Source organism: Ischnura elegans, chromosome X (assembly GCF_921293095.1).
Source record: "Ischnura elegans chromosome X, ioIscEleg1.1, whole genome shotgun sequence".
Lineage (NCBI taxonomy): Eukaryota > Metazoa > Arthropoda > Insecta > Odonata > Coenagrionidae > Ischnura > Ischnura elegans.
In genome coordinates, this window is record NC_060259.1 from 23,628,162 (window position 1) to 23,653,821 (window position 25,660).

The 25,660-nt window shown below is 37.8% G+C and overlaps 1 protein-coding gene and 1 long non-coding RNA gene across 3 annotated transcripts in view; one reads left to right on the forward strand and one right to left on the reverse strand.

Annotated features, from left to right (window-relative positions):
- Nucleotides 1–759: 759 nt before the first annotated feature.
- LOC124171862 lies at nucleotides 760–10,135 on the forward strand. 2 transcript variants are annotated; one of them, XR_006867986.1, is made up of 5 exons: nucleotides 760–842; nucleotides 1,046–1,101; nucleotides 2,276–2,467; nucleotides 2,861–3,019; nucleotides 9,194–10,135. It is a non-coding gene; the product is annotated as an uncharacterized LOC124171862 (long non-coding RNA). The 2 variants fall into 2 exon arrangements; XR_006867985.1 differs by lacking the exons at nucleotides 760–842; nucleotides 1,046–1,101 and adding an exon at nucleotides 1,311–2,023.
- Nucleotides 10,136–12,782: 2,647 nt separating this feature from the next.
- LOC124171106 (thioredoxin reductase 1, cytoplasmic-like) overlaps nucleotides 12,783–25,660 on the reverse strand; it is a 29,306-nt gene continuing 16,428 nt past the window's right edge. The window contains exons 3-8 of the mRNA XM_046550248.1: nucleotides 21,548–21,694; nucleotides 21,344–21,471; nucleotides 18,142–18,271; nucleotides 17,767–17,997; nucleotides 14,586–14,720; nucleotides 12,783–13,712 (exon numbers count right to left, since the gene is read on the reverse strand). Of these exons, the coding sequence (XP_046406204.1) occupies nucleotides 13,650–13,712; nucleotides 14,586–14,720; nucleotides 17,767–17,997; nucleotides 18,142–18,271; nucleotides 21,344–21,471; nucleotides 21,548–21,694 (834 nt within the window). The 3' untranslated portion in view covers nucleotides 12,783–13,649. The remainder of the gene's footprint in view (nucleotides 13,713–14,585; nucleotides 14,721–17,766; nucleotides 17,998–18,141; nucleotides 18,272–21,343; nucleotides 21,472–21,547; nucleotides 21,695–25,660) is intronic.

A 25,660-nucleotide genomic window follows, 5' to 3' on the forward strand; every position in this document is an offset into this window, starting at 1 on the left:
ATTCTCACTAATCATCGATCATCAATCGAAACCTCATCAAATTCTGCGCCGTCTTTACCAATTTGCTGTTATCCTTATAAACAGTGGCGTGTGTGGCAGGAGAGGGCGATTTGTCCCGAAAGCACAAATTGAAGCTTCACCGCCTGCTGTGGGCAGCACTGTGGGGCCCCAGGGGCGCCAAACTCAAGGGCCGCCCTGGGCAGCACATTTTCTGAAGTACGCTGATATTTGTCACACCTCATGGTTTGCCTAAATACCGCGAGAACTAGAATTCCCATACATTTTCGACCAATATTGATCACCTCGTAGTAATCGGCAGGAGGGAATCGGCCGAAGATTTGCTGCAGGGAAAAAAAGATTCTACATCAGGATTCAGATTTCTCACGTCGACCTGTTGGTTTTATTCGCAAGCCTCTAGAAAGGTTGCAAAGTATACTTGGCAAACTTGATGGGAGTCAGAATCAAGAAAAAGCTTTGGCACTACAGCAATCATAAAATCTGCTACAAAATATGTAAAACGAATACCCATGCTTGAAGGGAAGAGTTCTTACTTCATCAAGTGCCGCAGAACTTCTCGTGTCAGTATCAATTATTCATCAACATTTCATAAATACACAGCCGCGCCATATAACTATGCATAGAAATTGCTTTAGTTTAGTCGATCTTTATTTACTGTCCATAGCCATTCATTAGATTGCTCCTATGGGGGTAGTACGAAATGCTTATGCATTGTTGCGCGAAATGTAAACAGCGGCCTTACACAACGAGAGCGTCAGTTGATTGTCTGTGCCGTTCGCAGTAGGTAGCATACACATCCTGCAAGTGATACTGAGGATTTTTAGGTTTGAACTTGATAAATAATTTGAAACCAACTGCAATGATGGATATTGTGATACTTAACAGCATTTCGAGAACCTGCACCTTTGGCTTTATAGCGCCGGCAACGGACAGGAATAATATTTACTCGCTTAAGATATCGTAGGTTTTGTTCTACCTATTATCATAATGTGTTGTTGACGAATGCAATTTCTCTATTTGTTTTAAGGTTACCTACCAATAAGAAGACTATACGTACGAACCAAATATACAACTACTAAAATGGTGAGTAGATTTTTTTGCCAAAATACTTATAAAAAGTCAATGCCGATTAGAAAATTATTTAGGACCTGATTGGAATCTTATATGAATTATAGGTAAATTACGCTAAATTAAACTTTGGTCGAAGATAACAATTTGTGATGAAAGTATTTGAACTATATATACGATCAGGTTGAATTTTTCTTCGTAATTGATACGCTGTGTCCACACAAAATTAATTTCCCGTGGTCTGTATGCACGACGTCTTATTTTTTGTCTGAAAATGCTATTTAAAACTCACGCCTTGGATTTCAAACTGTATTTTAGCTCAAAAGCAAACATAATACGAGTATTTAGAAAGCAAATTAAGAACGTTACTCAAGTGTTCACTTTGGGCGCTATAGAGACGTAAAGGCACGCATTTATAAGAAATACAATTAAAGGAGCTCAAAAACTCCGTTGTTGGTTGATGATGAAAGAGTTGAAAAGCATTAGAATTAATGTAACATTAAATTGGGCCAAAATATTTATCGTAGCCAGCGCAATGCCAGCTCGTACTCCTGTGAGTTGGGCCGCCCAAACGGGGCCCAGGCTCTCGGAAAAAAAAGAAGGCGGAAGTGGCGGATTGAGGGGGAAGAGGGAGGAGCGGTTGTTCACCACCATGGACCATGTTCGCCACTTTGATCCCCAAAAAATAGGAACATATTTACGATGAACTTGGACTTGGTCTTCCGACGCAAGTTCTCATGCCACCATTTCAATATTGCTAAATCTTTCGGTGTACGCGATTCATGTTTGATATTTTTTGTTAAACGAGATCCCATAAAACCCCAGTTTCATTTGAAGGATTGCGTACCCCCCTGTCGACCTGAGATGCTGGAAGGAGTAAGAGCCCTACAGAAAAAAGTACTCCAGGCATCAAAATGTCTCAGACCGCTTTGTGCAAGTAAGTTACTTTTAAAATCCGGACACGCTGAAGCAGTAGGGTGTGAACATGTTACTTCAAAAACTACAAGAATATTACTCATCCAGCAGTCAATGATGTCAATATTCATAATGCCTCCACTAAAGCTGATAGCCACATTAAAAAATAAAAGTAGACTTATTCTAACAAAAAAGACTAGCAAGAAATTTGGTTGATGTTTGGATGAATTCCATTACAATATTTTATCCATATCTTATGTTTTTTTAATTGAAGGGAGGAGCTGGGGATACAGTCACCGATTCAGATTCAGAGGACGATACTCCCGGAGAAATTCGTTTGCCGTGCGAGCTAGTCGCATATCTATTTGCAGATAGAATAGGACTTTCTGCAGATCCACAGCAAAATATCGAAAACACTGTTGAGTTACATTGCAGATGTGGAAGACAGGTGACAGCAGCCAGTTTGGTAAGTTTGTTGATTTAGAATCTGCAGCCCAAACATGATATCTTTGCCAGATGAAAGGCCTCAACTTTGCAACTGTCGAGGCATGGTAGCAAATTTCATAGATCTGAGGAGGAGGCCACTGTGGGGAGCCATTTCACGTAAAACAACATTAGTCCCGTGTCAATAATCCGAAAAAGTTCTTTGTTCTAATTTCCCCTAAGGTTACATGGTGTTCTTTTATGAACTGGTTCTCTGTACTCAGCCGAAAATAATGGTAGGTTGTAGGTTGTCATTAATCCATTTATTCCAAGAGATAGATTTTCAGGTTGGTGGTTAAATTGATGCACAAGATATTAAATTTAGGATTCAATCATTTATTTCTTTTTTTGCTTAATCTCTACATGAACCATTAAGAATCAAGACACTTCGGTGGGCAAGCCGAAGAGGAAGCATCCCCGCAAGTTTCCTGTAGAAAAGGAGTTGAGGAAGGCAGCAATTTTCCGGAATGCATATCCGCATGTTAAATCATTCTACATCATGTCAGGTGATTCTACAGAATCCAAATAAACGTTGGTGAGTGTCTGCTAGTTTATTGTCGAGCTTTGAAGAAACAAGGTGTTCTAGCCAATGTACATATTCTTTCAATTGGTTGCTAGGACACCACTGCTATTTAATACAACTTAGCTTACTAATACTCACTCATGTATTTTCAATCTTATTTCAAATTTAGTAATTCAATTATGCTCAAATCATGCCCAAGGATTCTTGTGGATTCTGTTAAATGAAAAAAAGCTATAATGGCATTGCCTACTTTAACTATGCATTTATGCTTTTTTGTTCGAAGACCTATGCACTCATTCTAGCTACGGTACGTAATACTCTAGAAATAGATCCATCTAGAAGGGATGGGAAAGGGATGCTTTTGCTCAAGGCACTCTCACCTACGCCAGGCAAGGAAGGGGTGAGGAAAGGACAAAATTACCTCAGACTCCTGAATTAAAAGAGACAGCCCTGTCTTGAAATGACTCAAAATAAATAATCTTCACCTCACAAAATGATAATGCTATGCATATTTATGCATGCGCATGGGCGTACCCAGAATCAAAACGGGGGGTGGAGGGGGCAAAATTAGCTGTGGTTGTTCAAGTTGTTACTTTTTTGCACAGAAAAGTTTAATGAAACCAAAATTTTAAGGAAATTATGACAGCAATTTATTAATTGTTATAATTATTTGCTTGAAAAAGAAAATGATTTTTATTTTAGTTCCATGTCTTATACTAATACCATTTTTCTTCATAAGGAAAATTTGTTCATAACTTTTGTTTTGAACTAAATTTATTTTCGCTTCTAGGGCAGCTGCCTCCCCTTCTGGGTATGCCCATGTGCATGCGTGCTGTCGAAGGACAGCTATTGTTTTTCATTTCCCTTTGACGTGTAATTTCCGATATCCCAATCATTTCAGTGAGGAATTATTTCATAGGATTTATGCTTTCCTATAAGGTGGTATGGATAAATCTCAGGAATAAGTTGTCCAGGAAAGATATCCTTGAGGATTTTCATGGTAGAGACATTAGTTTCCAAATAAGAGTGATGTAAAATTTTGGTGTGTATTGCCAAAGGTCCCAGGTTATTTGGTAATTTAATGTGTGGGAGTTCATGAGTGTCATGAACATATGATTCTGAAGGTATTCATGTCTCAATGCCAGAATCTGATGCTTGAAGAAAAGAAATTGCATGCTAATATACGCATATCACTGCACACTAAGAGGTCTCGTGAAAACACCATCTGAATGCTCATTATCACAAACTTTGACAAGTGTGGCAACCTTTTCACATCATTCATAATGAAAAATAACATAATTTAAATTAAAGAGTTCCAACATGGAAGTAGAGCCATCGTCTGGGTAGCATTTTATGAGGTGGGTGGATGTGTATACTCAGTTGAAGGTGGAAAGGGGTAGAGTGGGGGTGGTTTGGAGCTGAGGGTGGCATCTGCAGGGAGGTTCCCGCTGTTGCATTATCAATTCCTACCACTTCCTCCTCTTAACTTGAAGACGGAGAAAGAGGAAATGGTGTTCCCTCTCATTCATTCTCTGTGTCTCAAATATGCTCAGTAAACTCTGGGATGAAACGTTTGGTGTGTCATTTAGAAACCCACTCATAGTGGCTAAGGTGTTTTTCAATGGTACAGAAAACTATGCTGATAAAGATTTAAGTCAAATGTATAAATCTACATGTTACACATGTTGTGTGGCTAATATCAGTAACACAGGATGAAAATTCAAAAACTAAGTGAAAGGCCATTAAATATTTTACTTAAATGATAGGTAGTGGAATTTCAAATTTGGTAAAGCATGTATAAAATTGCAACCACTTACATGATTTTGACTTCTAAATTTTTTCATGTTAATGACAAGGGTGCAAAATTAAATTTTTAAGCCCTGTTTATACGGTACATTAGCTCAAACAAGTTAATATCCTAATGTAGGAACATGAGAATGAACACCAAAATACACGATGTGACCACTCAACTTGTGTGAATGAATAAAAATAGAATGTGTCCTAATTTGATTCATGCATTCCTACATGTTCCATTACTGTCCACTCCATGCAATCAGACTTTAACACATGTGTCTTAATTAGAGGTGGGGTTAACTGTTCATTTTGATGAACCGTTCACTTTTAACCTGTTCAGTAAAAAGAGCAGTTCAAAATATCTGTTCATGGTGAACAGTCTGGGTCATTCAGGTAGAAAATACTGTTTATCGGATGTTTAGAGTAAGTGAAAGCTTAGTGTGGTATCATTTGGTTTGTGCAACTTGTCATAGTTATTTCAAGCAAATTCTGTCCCAGGCCTTTACTTGGTTGCCCGTTTGCAGGACAACATCTGCTTTCCACATGTAGAATAAGCCAGAACTAATATTTATCAACCCAGTGTCTGATGTTATTTGCGTGTTTAGCACAAGAAAAGTTTTTTACATGATTCTCTTATGAGCAATTTAGACTTTCATACACAGCTAACAGTTCTTTATACATATTTTTAGTATAAACATCATTTGTGAATCTCTCTCTTAGACTCCTCAGTAAGATATTGATTTTTTCTCTTCGTTACAGCCTGTGTCAGGTATCTATCCAATCTAATGATGCAATTAACTGTCAATAATAGCATGCATTATATTGTAAATTTTAATCAGTTTCATTGCTAAATTAGTACTTTTGGTAGAATGCAAAAAATAGTACAATATGTTACACCTATGGATTTCTGTAACATATTTAAATGCCCTCCGAGGAATGAATACCCTCCAAAAAAGAATACCCTTTGAAAAAAGAATGCCCTCCAAGAAAAGAATACGCTGAGAAAAATAACGGCTAAAAGGAATCTAATATTTTGAACAATAGTTCGAACCGTTCAGCAGCCATGTTGTTCATGTTTGTTGACGGAGGGGAATGATAGAGAAGGAAGGGGAGGGGCTCGGTCGTCTATGATGCACTTCAGTGGCCTTGGACGGTCTGCATCATAACTGCCATCTGTGGTGACCACTACGCACTTGCTGGAGTAAGCTGCAGTTCAAAAAACCTCTCGGTGAGCATACCTGTCAGACCGAAAACACTGCGCTTTTGCTGTGTAGATATGAACAGTGAACAGAGAGTTTTAGAGAACTGTTCATTTTCAAACCGCTTCATTTCAGTAAATACATAGTTCGTTTTGGCAGTTCGGTTCTTTTTGACCCATCTCTAGTCTTAATGTATCATGTAAACAGTTCTTTAGAGCAATTTGCAATTATGAATAGCCTGCATGTCATATGCATATTTCATTTAATGTGTATTACTGTTTGTTAATTGAGATAAAATCCTTCCTAGATAAAAATGATGAATCAAACTAACCATATGTGATATGCATCCCTCATTCTTCAATGTCAGACCAATGTTCTCACGAGACTCCCTCCCTTCTATTCCAAGCAGAAGCAGTTATGTAACTTCAATGTGTTTCCCTTTATTTCATGGGAAAACAATAATTAATCCCTAAAGCATTATTGATCTGGTTGATGAGCTTTCAGGGCACCACTATTCTGAGTATCTGGCTGGAATTATTTCTTGCTGAAGAAACAATTACATACAATCATTTAAGTTTCCTCTGAATACTATAGTATTAGTACTACAGTATTTCTGAGCTTGTTTCAATGACAGCCTTGGAATGGATAGTGATATTTATTTTATAGTTTTCATGTTAACTGCGATGTGGTAGAGAAGAAATGCGTAGGTGTGACAAGATTAGCTGATATGAGAATAGAGTGGAGAGCTGCATCAAACTATTTTTAAGATTGTTAACCAGTGATGATAAATATATCTGTGATATGTGCGAAGTGATAGTAATGTGTGTGAAAGTTATAATTTTAGTTTCGTATAAATAATTAATAGCTCAAAATATTGAGGAGAGAAATGGGGGCTTCAAATCAATTTAGAAACACAATCTAACTTTCCTATATTATTCAACTACCATAATTCATTCAACTGACATATTCCAGTGAAAGTGAATCAAAATATGAGTTATTTGCATTCATCATTCTGTTGCATTGATGCCGAATCACTATAACCTAGTTGTCCCATCCAAAGCAGGACAAAAACTTGGCCCGTTTTGAGAAAACGTCTCTTTTTGATTCGACTGAGAGTCCATGGTTGTCTTTGGTAGCTTACCATTATCTTCTTGTTTAGGCCACAGAAGCAAATAGCCCATCTTTACCCATACCTCCTCACTTAGTCCCTTTGCCCTCAATAAGCTTGGCTCATTTCCCACTGCTAAGGCAGCACAGGCAGGCAGTCATCTAGCGGGACAGCTGCCCCTTCTCTCCCCCCATCCTTTTCTGTGTGCATAGGAATCTGCATTTTTGATAGTATCCCTATAATTGCTGGTATCTATTTTGTTCATTTTAAGCAGAATAAAAAAATTCAAAGTCTGACCACTGCATATTGTGAGTGGAATTGAAGGCATTTCAGGGTGTACAATCTATGCAGCACGTAACATTCTCCCCAATAATTGATTTTGTGGAGCTATGCCTTGTCAAGCAACTAGGAAACAGTAAATATTGGCAAAACAAATTCATTTACATTCTGAAAAAACTATTATGTATTTTAAATACCTCTACATTATTTGTTAACCAATAAGGGTTTCAGCATTTCTTTTTCGCCCTGTACGGAGTTGTTTCTCGGCTTGGGACTGTCCAGGTAGTCGCTTCCTCCACTTAATGACCTTTCCTAGCAGGGTGCCTGACCCTTTCCTCGGCAACTGGGCAAATATAATCCTCGACCCTTTTCCTGAAGGCAGCCCATCGCGGCATACTTTTGCGGTCAGTTTATTGTTACTAGTGCGATTTTAATTTTTTTTAATTGTTACTATATGAAAGTAATCACCTGGATAGAGCAGTTCTCTCTCTATTCATGTTATGGGCTGCATCGCACAGCAGGGTTCCATAGAAACCATCCCTTTTATAGGTAGCGGAATGGGTACAGAGAGTTAACGGCCATATGTATTTGAATACATGTCAAGAAAATTTTGAAAAGAAAATGAGTTATTCCGAGAAGAGTGAGGTAATTTTCTTCCACAAATTTCAGGAGGAGGCTACTTGCACCAATCTACTCTTAGATGTGCCAGTTGGAGGGTAATAAGTTTTTCCAAGAAAAAATTAATGCGCTAATGTGTTCCGAAGTAAGCCTGTGAGGTGCTCAGGGCAGACCACCTAAATGTAACCTGACCAGAGAACCAAGATATGAGAGTAATTACCTGGGTAGAGCAGTGCTCTTTGCTGCAATGGTATAGAATGCTTCTCACAGCATGTGTCTACGTAAAACATTCCTTAATTGCACATTAAATTTAAGAATTTTTAGGATATGCATTAATTAGTATTTATAGCGAAATTAATTTATAATACGTTTGTATTCAAAGGTTGATAAGAGGTTATTAAAAATAGTCGCTGTAATTTTAGCTCATGACAAAGAACTGAGAGGATCATATTTTATTACATTACGAGGGCTTTTTTTCATAGGAGTTAAATCGGATACTTCATAGAATTTCTCCGCAAATGTACACTTAGAATGTGGCAAACAGAGTAACGTATATATTTAGATGTAAATCATTACAATAACCCTCCTATGAATTTGCTTGTAAGTTTTAAAAATAACAATTAAACATCTAACCTTAGCATCTCCAAAATTTGTTCTAGGTGATGATGAATGCGGTTAATATGAACGCTAAAGTTTTAAACGGAACGCTAGAGTTCCGTTTAAAATTTGGAGCCTATCAGCAAAACATCCAGAATGGCATTGATTTTCAATAGATGCAACATGTACGTTTTTATTTAATCTAACTTATAAACAAATAAGTGACCATGAGCACCTTCCTTGAGTAGGACACAGAGCCGGAATGGGCCGAGATAATCCCCACACGGACAATTGGAAAGGGTTGGACCTCTCGAGCCGAGGGACCCTAATGGCGGTTGAGACCCACTTGGCATGCTTGACCACAAAACCGTGAAAACACGGCCTTCAGCCTTTTGCTTCGAAAAGTTAAAGCCCTGAAAACCCAGCCTTCATCCTTTAGCAACAGAAAATTCGTAGGGAAAAGGTTAATTAACTACCCATATGGAGGGGCTTTGGGCTGAAAATACAGTTAATATGCACATGTGTTTTAATGTATGTTGTTTTTCCTTTCTGTTCTTCTTTTTATGATCATGGCACTTCTATATTTACCAGATCAATGGGGAAGCTGTCGAACAAGAGCACAGACATCTGTGGGATGGACAGAAGCAACACCTTTTCCCCCTGGGATTCATTCTACGCTCGTTCGGAAACGGGAAGAAATGTGGAGAGAAGAAATCAACCTCTTAGGAAACTTCTAGTATGCTCTTGGACTATCAGAACCAGTATTTTTAATCGAGAAGTTTATAAACTATTACAATTGTATCTGCAGCATGTACTAGTACATTACATGTACTGCGTACCTTAAATCTTTTTACTTTCTGTTTTTGGGCAGCCATCAACAATGAGAATGGCAGGCTTACAATATGAGTTTTCCGGTTAAGTAATTTATGTGTTCCAATGTTGCAGGTGTTTCCATTTCATTGAGTTAAATGATTTTAAGAGATTTAACAGGCCAAAATTTGTCATTTAATGCCTGAATTTGATGTTATAGGTACTCCTTTATCAAAGAGTATTCTATTTTTTATTCCTAGTGTTTAGTGAAATCTAGTCGTTGCATGTAAAATACGAAGTATTGCTTGTGTTGCAAGAATGTTATTTAACTTGAGATTCAATGTTATATATTTTAAGTCATTTGTGATGCATGTGTTATGTTATATTTAACTGCTTTACTTGAGGATTTTGATGTTAGGTTATCACTATTTTTTTCAGTAGACTTCAATCAATAATTTGGGACTTAGATTGTGTCTCTTCAATATTTTGTATTCGGAGAGACTGACTGAATAAATATTTGCATTAAAGTGTGATAACGTGAAAACCTCAAAGGGATGATAAAAAGTTTTTCATATGTACTGCATCAAAATTTGTTGTTTGTTACAAGTTGTATTTTCTTAAATATACCCAGGACTGTAGGTCTTATCCATTGACCAAGTTCCTGTTTAGTCCTGGGCGCTTTTAATTGCATTAATTATAAATAAATATTACTGCAAAAAACTCTCCTTTGCATAGCTTATTTAATTATGGTGTCATGAAAATTCGCAGCGTTCAAAAATTTTCACTCTGATGAGAGTGAATCAAACATTTCTTGTTGGCATTAGCCATTTTTACCCATCACAAACTTAATGAGTGCTTGAGAAAACCAACTACAGTAAAACCTCTTTTGTAGTGAACCTCTTTACATCATAAACCTCCATACTTCATACCTACGGTCCCGTCAGATTTAGATGTAATTTTATACACAAATCTCTTTGCAGTGAACCTCTCATAAAACCTCCACTTATCATGCCAAGGAGACACCCCCAAGACTGCCTAACTACCTTCGCAAATTAGACCGAGACAACTAGAGACCATTAATGCAGCCGCGATTACGTACATGGAATAACATTTTCAGCAATAAATGTTTCATGCTTATTTTTTTCTTTTACACCTTTAAAATGCTGTAATTTTCACGTTAACCATAAGTTATGGCCATTTTGTTCTATATGAGAGCATACCTAACAGTAAATAAGAGAAAAGATATCAAACTATCGTTATCATTTTAAGTGACTGATGAACTAAGAGATATCACATCGTTTTCTCTCGAATCATGGTAAAAATCACGTGATAGCACTTGCTTTGTGTTATCATTAAATAATAAATATATGTTCACTAATCCATGCATGTTTATTTAAACGCATAAATACAGCAGACTCCCGATTATCCGGCTGCGGTTTATCCGGGTTGCGGATTATCCGTGCATGATTTTAACTCTCTTAACAATTTTTTCCGCAATCTTATAAAAAAACTTAAATCGGATCCAAAATCATCGGAATTACTGCATTAATGCTAGGATACACCAGGCTTATCATTTCCGTCAGAATCCCGTTCGTAAAACGGAAGCGATCGCGCGCTAGCCGCATTCAAGGGAGCACCGATTTCGTGTTTTCCAAGCCTATCAGTGCGCGAACGCACTCCGTGATCACGGATACACGTCCCGCAGCAGATGCAACCCGGGCAACTTGTACGAGACGCGACTGCGTGGCGTGGTGCCTGACAATGTAGTTTCCGACCTCGAGCAGTCGTTTTGAAGCATTCGCGCAAATCACTTTTCTGTATCCGCGATCACACACCCACGAAAGTGTGGTTTTTGAAACCGGGCCTTACATGAAGCATTAATAATACGAGTACATTCATGTTATTGCCGCTAAAAAGATCGCGAACTGGCGAAGAAAGCTCTCATTGAGTCCGGGAAGCACGCTAATAAAGCAGAATAACGGCATAAATAATAATATATTGTTTGTTTTACGTAAATTATGATCATTACAAGACATTGGAGTTGATGTTTGGGTTATCCGTGTTTTCAGATTATTCGTGCCGTCCCTCCCCATCATTAGCCCGGATAATCGGGAGTCTACTGTATAATGGTTTAAAAGACAGTACGTAATGCCTTTCATTTCCAAAGGATATGAAAAAAATGGCGTGTATTGCTAAAACCTCTCTATAGTGAACCTCCATGCATCAAATCCTACAATTCTGTAGGCACTTCAGCTTGGCCTAAGGATGTTTAAAGCATGACAGAAGCTCTACCACCACCAGGTACAGGACACAACAAAACCCAAAAAATAACTCTGCATATTGAGTATCTTTCTACAGTATGACAATTGTTGAGGTGAAGTTATATTTAACATAAGTTTACTCATGGTGATACGTCAATCAAAGTCACTTGTATCATGAATATATTTCAACATTTACTACGGTAATCAAAAGTGCCTCATCTGACTGTGGTACGCCAGCTGGTGCTTGAATTCAGCCTAAATATTAACCATCAAAAAAACATTTCCTTCATGCTCTGTTCCTGTTGTCTCTGATGACCCCTTTTTTGATCACTTCCTCATGCTAAAACTGTCATATTTTAACACGCACAATATTATCGATTTGAGGTAACCGCCATCAGCAGATTTTTAAAAGTTTGAGTCTCTTAAGACAAAACAGCACAACTGCCCAATGCCCTACCAAGTTATCTCTCTTTCCCTTACTTAGCATAAACAATCATATACAAAGAGCATTATTGAATTAGCAATAAAAAAACAAAGCCGTAAGTATTTCTTTACCAAAACATGAGTGCCAAAGTAATACATGCATCACGGCCAGCTGAGCATTTCACATTTCTTGCGAGCATTATGTTAAGAGAATTATATTTTTCCCGACTCATAATTAGATCACCCATCGACACAAAATTTCATTCCATAGCATGACAATAATGTTGGCACAGCAGAATTTTCAACCCACTTCAATGCAATAGTGTAGTCCTTAACAGTAGAACTGCCACGGCGGTCATTTTGACTGCTGTCGACACTTTCAACAGTTGCCAATTAAGTGTAAACACGACTAAAAGCAAGTCATTTTAAGACTTTTCCTAACTTTATGAAAGGAAAATACTGGAAATTTTTGGCGGAAAAACTACTATTTTCTCTCTGCAAACTACTGAAAGCCAAAAAGAATACTCCGAGAAATGAATCAACACTTACTCTGATTACTTAGGAATGTAGGAAGGGCAATGAGGGTGCAGCAGGAAAAATTGGATACAATATATGCTTGATATATTCCTATGATATACAAGTCTTGAGAGAAATCAGTGGGTTAATGAGGGAAATTACATCATAAGTGAATGTCATTATAAATTTAATTTCATATTTGATAAAATAATATTCAACCAGGCATTTACAAAGGTAAAAATTTAGAATACAAACAATTCTAGGACTACTTTCCAAGAGGAAAATAATCTGCAATCAAATTCAAGGCATAGAGTAATGATTTCAAAGAGTAACTATAGCATCATTGCCAAAAATGTTCTGAAGTATCATTATTTCCGGATTACTCTTTCAGTTCAAAGGCACACACAACAGTAAAAACTGAAGTTAATTCTATAAACTTCATTCAACTCCATGATTGAAAGATAGCTTCAATTAAACCCTCTAAAGGTAGAGAAAATGAGAAGAACTAGGCCAAAACGAGGCATGACATTTCCTAGCTTGAAACACACTGAGAAAAATATTGAAACCAATTACATGATTCCAATATTGAATTATAAACTCATTTAAAAGCATTACTTTCATGACCTAAGTACCAAAATTAATAATTTTATTCACTGGAGCGTAACATCAAACATCTGCAAGGAAAAAATGCAAATGAAAACAATGCAATAAGTTGTACAAAATCAAAAACAACACATTTTCTAACACAATATGAAGCATGGATAAATTATCCTGACATAGTGATCAATAATACTGAAATTTAAATATTTTCACAATGTTTTCTCCCAGTGATACCTTGAAATTCTACCAGTGATGACTTTCGAGGACAATTCATGCAAAACATCAGACTCCACCCTCCATCAAGGTTTTAAGTGGGGTCGTCATTATTGCCACAAGAGCTCTTGCACTTCATATCCTTCAGTTGTTGCTATTTTGCTGCTATACTACCAAGAAAGAAAACTTCCTCAGGTAAACAGCAAAAATAGCATACTTTAACTTCAGCAAGACTTCTTCTCCACACTTATTCCAGAGGATTTGGTTATGAACATAGTTGTAAAGACCTGAAAAAAATCCATCATGTGATAAGCTTACCAGAGATATTCTAAGGAAATGACATTGCATAGCAAAGAAAATGGTATTGTATTTATGTTGCTCTTATCTTTCCATGTATCTATTGGATTAGAAGTACAAATTAGTATGATGGGTTGGTGCCACTGTTTTGCTGGTTTTAATTCCCATTTGGTTCTCACTCACAAATCAAGCGTTTCATTTTCATTGAACAACTTTCAAAAACCATCAATAAGTTTCTTGGGTTATTATATAAGAGCCTAAAATACCACATCAAGTTATGCCACAAGAGATTAGATCCAGAACATTACTATTTAAATTTGTAAATTGTGCTCAAGAGAACTTTTCAAATTGGCTCTTGAACAAATTACTTCAGCACAGTTTCTTTTTGCTAATGAATCTGGTCCTGATCTTGAAACGAAGGTCTATATATGGTTGAAACAAGAATTGACCTGACTCATTCCCAATTCCAAGTATTCACCAGTAACTACTTCAAGTGCAGATGAGCCTTGACAATTATTTGACTCACCATTCCTTTATCTACCTATGACTTCCCTGGACTGTCTCCCAAATCAATCACCTGTCCCTTTCCTACAGCCTTCATTTCCCCTTCCCCACCTCAACAGGTACCATATTTCTCAACAGGATCAACAGTTTCCACAAAATTATTGTGAGTTCAATCCACTGACTTAAACGTCAAAATTTCTGAGCAAGGCATAAACCATATAAATAAACCAAAATATGAACGTAACATAACAAGTACTTGCACATGGATAGCAATAACTGAAAGTTATTAACTTATAATTGCTTCTACTTCACAAAACAAATGAACCATCAGCGAATAAAGCAAATAAAAAACAAATTACCTCCGCACATGTTGGATGAATGCCTACTAAATTGTCAAAGTCAGACTTGGTAGCTCCAAGCTTCAGGGCAAGAGCGAATCCTTGAGTGATTTCACCTGCATTTGGTCCCAGGACATGAAAGCCAATAACTTTCTCCTGAAAAATAAAATCATTAAAGGTACTATTGAAGCACAGTTTCATGGCAACCAAAATTTTCCCTTCTTTCCAGGAGCAAAAGTGATTTCTCAACTATGATACTGGTTAAATAATTAAAGATGACAGGATTCGAAAGTTTCAGGGATTCCCAACAGAGTAGGCCTTCCCTAAGTTTGAGATGGAAAAGGGGGTAAAATTTTTCGTAAACATTACTGCAGGAAATTCATTTTTTATTCCAAAACTCAGCATTGAAATTAAATTTCATTTGTTGCTCACTACACCTTAGATTGGTGATAACTGGTTAAAGCATAAAAATCCATCTTCAAATGACTTTGCATGACCAAATGCTTCTTAAATCTTCTCTTCTCTTACATGCAAGGCATATAGATGATACTGATTTTTTGGGTAAAAAAGTGATACTTTTCTAGAAAAGTAGGCGACATTAAACAAGGACACACTGATTAGAATTAATAATGCATACATATTTGAAAAAATAACAAATCCAAGTGAGAAAAGGAAGGGGGATGATCCACCAGGGCTGATGGGTGTGTGGAAGCCCCCCTACCCAAGATGTTTGCTCAGACAATCATCTTGGCCCCTACAGTGTGCTCATTTGACAACACTATTCAGGGAGGCCAAGAACAGGCTAGGTAGGTGCCTGCCCCTGTGCTCAGTGAGAGTTTTGAGGGAAGAATTCTCACTTGCTTACTTTCCTGGGGAAAATTAAGTGCATTCCAGGGGAGTGAGTGCTCCAGCCATGGAATTTTACCTTGAGTGTGACTGCTATGTAGATGCTCAATTTGAGCACAGTCATTTTTTTGGAGAAATCGCTTTGACTGCAACATACCGGAGCACTTTTCACTCATCGGGGAAAGTTCAAAGGAAGTTATGCCTGGCTCCGCATGACACAAGACTAGAACTACATTAATTCATAACAGCCAAAAATTACTAGGGGAGCTGATGGATGGATAAAATAACCTCAGCATAAATTTGTAAAATGGAATCTGTTGTTTTCACACACTTAAGGACATTTACATCAAAGATAAACATTATTCTTCACAGTCCTGAAAATGTGTGCGAGGAATTTTCAATTCAAAATCCTCCCCATACAGGAAATAGCCTTTCCTGCTCAATGCGTCATTGATAAGCTTTGATTAAAGTATTAAACATACACCCATGTCTCGTATAGCGCAATTTCGATATAGCGCAAATTCGTTCCTCGGGGAAACATTGCAACGCAGTGTAGCCTAATCAAAAATTTTAAACGCCCTCGTGATAAAACGTGAACTTGCGCTAAGTATACACGTAATTTCTATCAATTTACGCATATTAATATTATTTCTTGCCTCAAATCTTCTTTTTTGTTTATATAATAATCGAAATTCATTGCTGTGCAATTGCCAAAAGTATTACTCGTCATTGGGTCCAGATAGCCGGCCTACTGAAGAATTATCTAGTCTCCTTAACAGAATGATAGTAAATAATTTAGATCGTTAATTAAGCGTGGGGCTAGTGGAAATGAGTTTTTTTTTTCAGCAATATGGTTTGAGACGTATTTTTGCCGTCGTAGGTTACCGGGCGATTGACTTCCAGGTAGAGGGTCTACGCTAAAGCCTTCAAGGTCATCGGTATTCACGGGGGAGAAATGGAGCGGTGGCCGAGTTGCGCATGAATAGCATCAACACATAAAAGGGTCCGCTATAGAGTCTCAAACACAATGGCTTCGTTCCCTCCCCGCAGTCATAGGCCTTCTGCGTCTCAGGAATACAGTTCAGCAGAAGAAGGTGATTTAGATAGAGCCATACAGAATAAAAACCAAGAGAATATGGCAAAAAATAGGAATGCGTGTAGAAAAATCAAGAATTTAACAAAAAAAACCATAAACCTAGAAGAGGACTTGAGAGAGGTCAATTGCTTTGAAAATGGAGAGCGTCATAGCGATATTGCGTGGAAGTTTAAACTCACGATGCCTTATTCTGAATAAAGACGAAGCTAAAATATCAGTGACCTCAGCCGCACCAACTTCAACCAAGCGGTCTACACATACGGAAAGTTCATGGTGAATCAGTACAAAAAGACGAGAGTGGTAATCGCTCCGAGACATTTAGTGAAAGCGGTTGGTTCCAGAATTTAAACGGCAAGCAGGTATTTTCAGTGCGGCGATATCAGGTGAATCTGCAATTGTTGATAGCGCAGCCACCACAACATTTTCTGATGAACTCCAAGCTGTTATTGAAAGTGGCTCCTTTCCCCCTCAACTAGATCTAGTGTTGACGAAACGATATTCTTTTGGAAAAGAATGCATTCTCGTTCATTCATTTTCAGGGAAGGAAAACCGGGGTCAGGTTTCAAGGCATTTAAAGACTGTTTCACGTAGCTGCTAATGACTCGGAGGACTTCAAATTAAAATGATTTATCATTCGTAAACTCCGCTAGCTATGAAATGGCATTTAAAGTAGCATTTTCCTGTCATTTCGATGAGCTACAAAAGGGCCTGGGTGACACAACAGTTGTTTTTAGACTAGTTTGAAAAATCGTCAACTTCCGGACACGCATTACGATCCCCTGAGATAGCAGATGTTAGCCCACCCGCACGACAGGATGGAATTTCGAAAGCACTTAAGAATTTTTTTTAACGTGAATAAAAGTATTTGAATGCGTGAATACTATCTTTAGAGATGTTTTAAACTATAAATATTTATAGAAATAATGTTTACTAAGGCTTTTTATGGGAATATAGATGTTTTAGAGGAAATTCAATACCAAAGACCTATGCTACCAGGAACGCATCCCTATCTTCCCTATGTTAAAATGCTCTCGTATAACGCAAATTCGTATAGCGCAAAGACCCCAAGGAACGCATCCCTTGCGCTATACGAGACATGGGTGTATAATAAAACCAAAGAGTAAACATGGTTTGAACTTGATAGTGATTCTCAAATTACTCTTAATAAGGACTTATAGTTTCTGCAAACAGAAGTTTACAAAAATAAATTTAAGGTTATTACACGTCGAATTAAAAGGCCACAAAAAAATAGCAACATACCCCAGCACTTTTAAGGCATATTAGTTTCCCATAGCTCTTATTCTCATCTCTCTCAGGAAGTGTGTACTCCAACGGCTGGTAATGAGTATGATACACCTCAATATCATCAGCACCATATGTTGCTATGGCATCTTCCTCTGAGTATCCAACAGACCCATATTCAAGAGGAGTAAAAACTGTGGTTGGAACCATTTTGTAGTCCATCGGCTCATTTGATTTACCATAAAGCCTCTGCAAGAACAAATGTTCAACAATACAAAATTCTACTACATAGTAATCATGACAACTGAATAGCTCAATCAACTAGAACTGCATCATACCACAACAAAGAATTAGAGAGGTACAAATAGAGTCGAAAAGATCAAAATTACTCACTCGTGCAAGAAAGCGACCCGCTTGGATGGCCACAGGAGTAAGCTCTGGGGTACCATCCAATACATCTCCAATGGCAAAAATATTTGGTACATTTGTCCTCTCAAGTTTATCACCAATGATTTTACCATTCCTAAAAAACAGAATGACTGTATTAATATAGCATTCTTCACGCAGCAAGACTAGGTAATTACTAGAGATCAGAGAAATTTGCAAGACACGATATCGCAAAATCTATTAAAGCCTAAGCCTTCATTGCTTCATGCTGCTGACGTTCATTCGATCTACCTCATTATGATTCCAAGGGCAATTGGCTTGTTTTGTCTGTTGCATATTGAATTGGCATAATATTGCGAACTGCAGTGATGTCTCCGCCGAAATTTGCCATTAAATTAATCACGACCTCTCTCTTCACTTCACATTTATCAATTCTGAAACTATTGGAAATGTCTAGAATGACGCGCTTTCTCTCCTGAAGAATTACATATTCTGAATCAATAAAAAACTGAAAGAAATTCAACGCAGCCACAAAAGAGCGTAAAGCTCACAAACTCAGCACGGATCAATTACAAGCAGTAATTCTGGTGACTCACTGTGACACAGTAAACAGCATTATTGGATAAGTTGTAGCAGGAAAAACTTAAGTGTGGGTCTAACTTAATTTTGCATGCTTAAACACGGCCACTGGCTGGGAACGGAAGGCTGCTTTCAGACTAGACAACTTTCCGCCGGCCACCATTCAAGGCACGTGCCGGTGACCATGGCGGCCATCGACAGGGCCGTGCCATCAGCAGCATGATTCGTCTCCTTAGAAGACAACAAAGACCTATTGTTGTTTGAAAGCATGAAGCACTAGCAGTTGGGGGATGAGAAGGAAGGAACAGAAACGATTGGAGGAGAGGGGGGTGCTAATTATTAGTAGACGGATCTCGGGATATTCGGTGCTCTACTGAGCTTCAATGCAAAAAAAATCATTTGAACACACCCCCGGTTCAAGTTTATTTGTATCAGATTGTGTTTAGTTGTGTGTGCTTCTTTATCGGCCTTTCTTAACCGATTTGCAATAGCAGTAATCAATACTATGCGATTTAGTTGAACCTGTCTTCCCTCAGCACCTAGGTGAGGGCTATCAAAAGGGAGCCCACAACATGGAAAATTTTGGTCAAAATGTAAGTTATACATTACGTATGGTTATACCATAGCTACCCACTACTCTGTTTGAAAACACTGTCACGATTGGTCGTGATTCGTGCTTGGACTGTTTTTGATCATGGCTACAGCTTTATACATCAAATGAAGGAAAGGAATTTTAAAATGCCGAAAACCTAGTGTTACGGCTCATACCAGGGCGAGTGATTTCGGCTCAGGAGGATTTTATGTGAAAGACAAAGTAAAGGCTTGAATCTGAAGGACGGATGACACTTTGTTAAAGCAAATCAATTACGATACACAAACGTTCGAACAGGGCCGGAATCACCCAAGTTACGCTATAGGCACCTCTCCATTGAGCGCCCCTCCTCACTTGGGCCTACCCTCCCTGACTTCTATGATAAGGAGTAGCCACTCGCCCTGACAGAAGGCACCCCTTGGACAGCGACGCCCCTAGGCACGTGCCTATTTTGCCTTGAAGTAAATCCGGCCCTGCATGCGAAATAAAGGAGATCTGCAAAATGACAGCTATCATTTGAACAGACAGTTACCCAGTCAAAGAAAGTGAAGGAGGTGAAAGAGGAGTTTGTTGTCCCTACTATTGAAGCATTTTTAAATGCTGGAATTAGGGTAAAGAAACTTTAAAATCCAACAATTTGGGAAAGGGTCTCGAAGTACAGTTGAATGGTAGAGGGGATTTGCCATCTGCAAATCGTATTTGCCAAGAATACATTATGATTACAAGGAAAAAGAAGCAGGAAGAGCTTAAATATAGTGATACGAGCGTGCTCCCCCGCTCCCAGCGGGCTTCCCCCACTCTTTTCAATGCAGGTGCACAGAGGGATAGGCGCGTTTCTAATTTTAAAATGTAGAAAAAAAAAGCAGGGTCTTATGTACAAATTGAGGTCCGAGGACCTCTTTAAACACAACATTGGAAGTAATTACACTATTCTCTGTTAAACGCACATAATGACTCATACTTAGGTATTAACAGGAGACTTGAAAGTGGAATCAGCCCCATTTTGATAAAAGATATTAAAAGAATGCGAGATATTGTTGCAAATGAACAAATGTATCAGTTTGTGTGCCGTTAATGCCAGGAATATTTAACGGTTTTTGTTTTTTTTTGCTTTATTTTAAATTATTTATAAACCAATATTTGGAAACAGTAGCAATATTTAGGAAGTAAGATATGTCGTTGCATGCTCTCTGATAAATTCTGTGCATTTTGGTACCTCATTTGCAGAGTTTGGTTGCGTATCAGTTGAGAAAAAGGTATCTATAAAGTAGAAATAATATAGAAGATTGGTCTAAATTACCGTATTTCTCCAAATAGTCCCCCCCCCCTAATTGTGAGGCTTAAGTTTCGGAGAAAGTTAAAAAAATGCGTTTGAATATAGTCCCCCCTTTACTTTTACCAAGGGCATTTTTGGAAAAAAAGGGGGGACTATATTCAGACATATACGGTAATACAATGAAACTGAAAACACATTTTAGTACTATTTGGTCAATTTTTGCTCTACTCTTCCTCACAAAGACAATCAATTCAAGTATTCACTGTGCACCTTTTCTTGCTCACTCTATAATATTAACGCTTAAACCATTGATATATGTACCTTGAATCATTTTTTTCATTTGGTTTTATCAGATATTTTGTACTGCTGCAATTGTATTTAATGTCATGTAAAATGCTTATAAAAGTATAAGCAATTGTGAAATGTCCACAAAAAATAACAAAACACCAAGAAATGTGAAAAAATTTTATCATTACAATAACACTATCAAGATTTTTTATAACACCAAAATCACATAGTTGTGAAACAAATTCTAGCAAAAAATAAAACCACTTTCATGGATCTCTAGTAATTACACATCAAAAAATGTGATGTTAAGAGTTTTTTTTTTTAATTTCCATGCAAAAAATGCAACAAAAAGCTCTCTCCCTTATTTCCAAGAATCTTAAAATTATTACTCATTCCATGAATGCTACCATTTAATAGCAACAAGGCAAAAGTAAGACTAAACACCCTACATACATACATAAAGGATTACCTACTTTTCATTCAAATTCACTCCTATTTCTTGAAGGCCAATATTTTTTGTACATGGACTCCTTCCAGTAGCAAACATTACTGTGTTGAAGGTTTGTTCTTCCTCTCTTCCATCCTCAAACTTGTATGTCACCTACAGAGAATAAATAGCATGAATATATTCTTCTAACTATCATCAATGCAGATAATTGACGCAATCAAACTCTTACTGCAAGCTCCCCGGGGCTTCCAGTACACTTCTCTGTAATTTTGGTTGGGACAGCTGGCCTTATGAACTTCACTCCATGAGTTTCCATGTGGCTACCTATCATATCAGCCATCTGGCGATCAAAGCCTCTCAAAAGGATTGAGCGAACCTGTAAAAATTATCAACAGTAATTCCTCAAAACACATGAAGAAGTAGGTGATATGTCATTATCACATTCTTTCTCTTAAAGTTTATACCTTGGACTTAAAGAAATGACATTAAATTTAAAAGTAGAGTAAAAATACATGCCACTGAATATGTAAAACCAAGGAAATGGAAAAGTCCATCATTAACCCTTTCACTGCTGTGGACGTACCTAGTACGTCCGCACGGCAGACTGCTGTGGACGTACTTTTTCTTCCTACCTGCCATGCGGTCAGCACTTTCGCCGAAGCACTTCGAAGGGTCGCTAATCCGCGACCATATCCTCGACCAGCTCACCCACGCAGGACCGTCTCCTCGACCCTACGAGCAGGCAGCCTACCTCCCGAAAAGTGACCGCTCTGACTGCAATTTGAAAATCAATCACTCAATACGATCATCAAAAACTTAATGTTTTCATCGCACTCCTGCCAATCATGCAATCAAGTACGTCTTTGAACCGTGTTTCTGCGATGAAAAAAAAACTGTTTTGTTAACTTTGCTAAAATGGCCATTTTTCCGGTTGTCTGCAGCCACGTTTCTAGAAAGTTAACAAAATCGTTATTTTTCATCGTAGAAACACGGTTCAAAGACGTACTTGATTGCATGATTGGCAGGAGTGCAATGAAAACAATAAGTTTTTGATGATCGTATTGAGTGATTGATTTCCAAATTGCAGTCAGAGTGGTCCCTTTTCGGGAGGTAGGCCGTCCCTTCGACCCCCGCTGGTAGGGTCGAAGAGACGGTCCTGCGTGGGTGAGATCGTCAAGGATAGGGCCGCGGATTAGCGACCCTTCGGAGGGTATACCACACCCATCCTGGAAGTACCTGCTCCATGGGCCCACGAAACGCATTTTAACATTTTCGCCGCATGTGAAGAGTAGGTTTTCGGAGATTGAACAGCAGTGAAAGGGTTAAAAACATGGGCAAATATGAGGTGGAAATTTTTGAGTAAAGCAAAATCTATTTCTACCCCTTTCACGATAAATGGGAGAAAGGATATGCCAATTTACCCTAGTATTGACAACCCAATTATCTAAAAAATAGATAGGAAATCAGTACCTTCTCATGAAATATATCTTCAATTAAAATATATTCCCTCAATATATTCTAATAGAAAATACACCATTACCACCCCAGATTTCTGAATTTATCCATACATTACATGGTAAAATATGGTTTGCACACAGTATGGGGAAATGGACAAATATGTCCTGAGTGACCTGGAGTATGGGACATCTTCCAGAAATTTAAGCAAAAGGAATTCCAAAGGATACTGATGGAATATGAGGGGGTGCATTACTGACTGAGTGGAGTCATTGCTTCCAAAGATAGCAAGGGAAGCAAGCTGATCTTGATGCTGCATTTGCAGAACTCAGAGAAAAATTCCATTGCACTACATGGTGTTAAATACCTGGAGCACATGGTACAGTGGAACCTCAATCTATCGTTTTTCAGAAGGGTGGACGAAAAAAACAATGAATGCGGGAAAACAATCAATGCAGGAATGTTTGGCTAGGTTGCTTATGTCACACGCAGGTTTTCGGGGAGTAATTGTGATATTCATGAAGGAATTCAAACAAGATTTTAGCTGATTACAGGAATATTTGTACTTCATTGAAACACTTAGGTCATATTGTTGATTCAACTAATATCTCTTTTAAATATCCTAAAGGAACACACCACCAAGCTAAAAAATGTTTGCACTCCATTCGGCATTTGCACTGCTATTATGGATTTCTGTCTGATGTAAAAATACTAATCCATCAAATGCCATTCCAAGTACACGTTTTTACAAGAGCAATGTGCATGTTATGCCTAAAACAACCACTTTCGCCCGCCACAGTGATTGGTTTTGAGATGGATCACAAAGGCCAAAAATAGTCCAATACATATTTGAAATGTTACTTTCTAATAAATATATGTACTTATGATATAATTAAGGCAATGTATAGAGCATGCACAATGTTCCGTTAATCGTCAGCGGCATGCCCACCTTATCCTCGCTTCATCCCACTTCTTGTTTTCACCAGGTAGCTTGCTCTACCCTTACCCATGCCGTCATGTGCTATAGGACAACCCAAGACTTTCTGGAATATTCACGTGCTTCTAGCCCAGATTCTTTTCTTCATCTTCAATTATTTTCCGTCCATCTTTTTAAGATCTCCCTTGTTTCTTCGGAAGGGCCATGGTCCAAAGACGAATAAAAATAAAACTAATAAAAATGAATCCTGTCTTTAATAAACCCGACCGTCTGAAACTGGGAACTTGGAAGCAAGTAGGCTGAAAAAGTTCAGTGGGCGAGAATGGGAGAGGCAAGAAACAAGTTTCTATTTTTCTCGTGTAACTTTATATTTTCTTCCAAAGCTTAAGTATTCGAAATACTATCCCTGCATGAGCTAAGACGTTTTGTTCGATTTTGGAGAAGAGGAAAGGGTCATTCCATGTCAGTTCATCCAGGCATGACATTTAGGTTACTTAGAAGTAACCTCTTTTGCTTGTGGACATTTCTGGACACACTCACCTTATCTTTCATTCCTGGCATAAGGCGTGAATACTCGTAATTTTGGTAAAATGACTGAACTAAGTCCACTGCAGTTTGTTCTATGTTTTTGCCCCTCCTTGGATCTGGTATAGCTATGATGCCTTTCATTCCTAGAATTCCCTAGCATGCCAAATTGTATATTCACTAACATTAATTTCGGTGGCTACTTTTTTCCTACTCCATGAAGTCGGAGCTAGTGTTAATAGCCGAATTATCTCTCCCTGACTGCCTTCCGTCACCAGTTTTTCTTTTAGTAACCCAACTAGCACATTCATATCACTCGCTTAATCAAGAACTTCTGAATCATGCTCTGGAAGGAAATCTTTATCCAGTACTTTGAAAACCTTTTTGTTCAAAGTAGAATAGTATTAATGACGTAAAACACAATCGTGAAGTTTTTTGTCAATACAAAATGGAGAAAGTTAACTTGTATTGACATGCATCCTGTATTTTGATGTGTTTTATACAGCAACAATCAAGTTTTCCCCAGCAATGATGGGTAAGTGCTATGAATTCCTTAAAATATTCTATTTCAAAAATATATTTTTCTTATCGGGAGAAAAACAACCTGCACATAAAAAATATATTAATTTTTTTAACGTATTATTTACTAGATTCATGTTGTAAATATTTGCTTAGATATAGAAAACAGTTAACACAAGCATTTCATCACACTTGAAGGAGGACTGAACACTGACTGCCAGAGTCGTGAAAAGGGATTTTTTTTTTGCATAAATTTTTTTTAACGACAAAGCAAGCAAAAAGCCATGAATTTTATTTTTACAGGTGGTGGGTCATACCTTAAGGAATATCAGAAAAATTAATTTAGCTTGATTCAGATATTGCCTCAGGTCAAAATTTGATGTTTTATAGAACCATGTTTTTGACGCAAAATTTTCTAAAATCTTATGAAACACATGAGTTTAGAGAATTTCCAATATTCCTTAGGATATTTTTCAATTAGTTTTTGGCATCCTCATGACTTCTATAGTAAACCTGCAAAATTTCATAAGAATCGGATGAAAACTATGGCTGAGACAAATTATTTCCCTCTGGAGGTACAAGTGCCTCTGGAGACCGCATTCATTGAAAAACTGCAGTTTCACCCAAACTTCAAATGGTTTTGGAATAAAAAACTATTAGAGATAGCCAAGAAATATTTTACACTGTTTCATTCCATCATGGAAGGATGAAAATTGGCAAGTTTCATCAAAATCCGAGTCGGTGGGTGTCATGCCTGGATGAATTGACATGGAATGACCCGAAAGCGTCAGAGGGGGGAGGCAAGTGCTGAATGGAAGGGGATAGTGAATTTTGGGATATACGCTAATGTTACTGAGCTTCTCCCTATGCTAGTTACATCTCCTGGGGAAAATTCAAACTATGTGC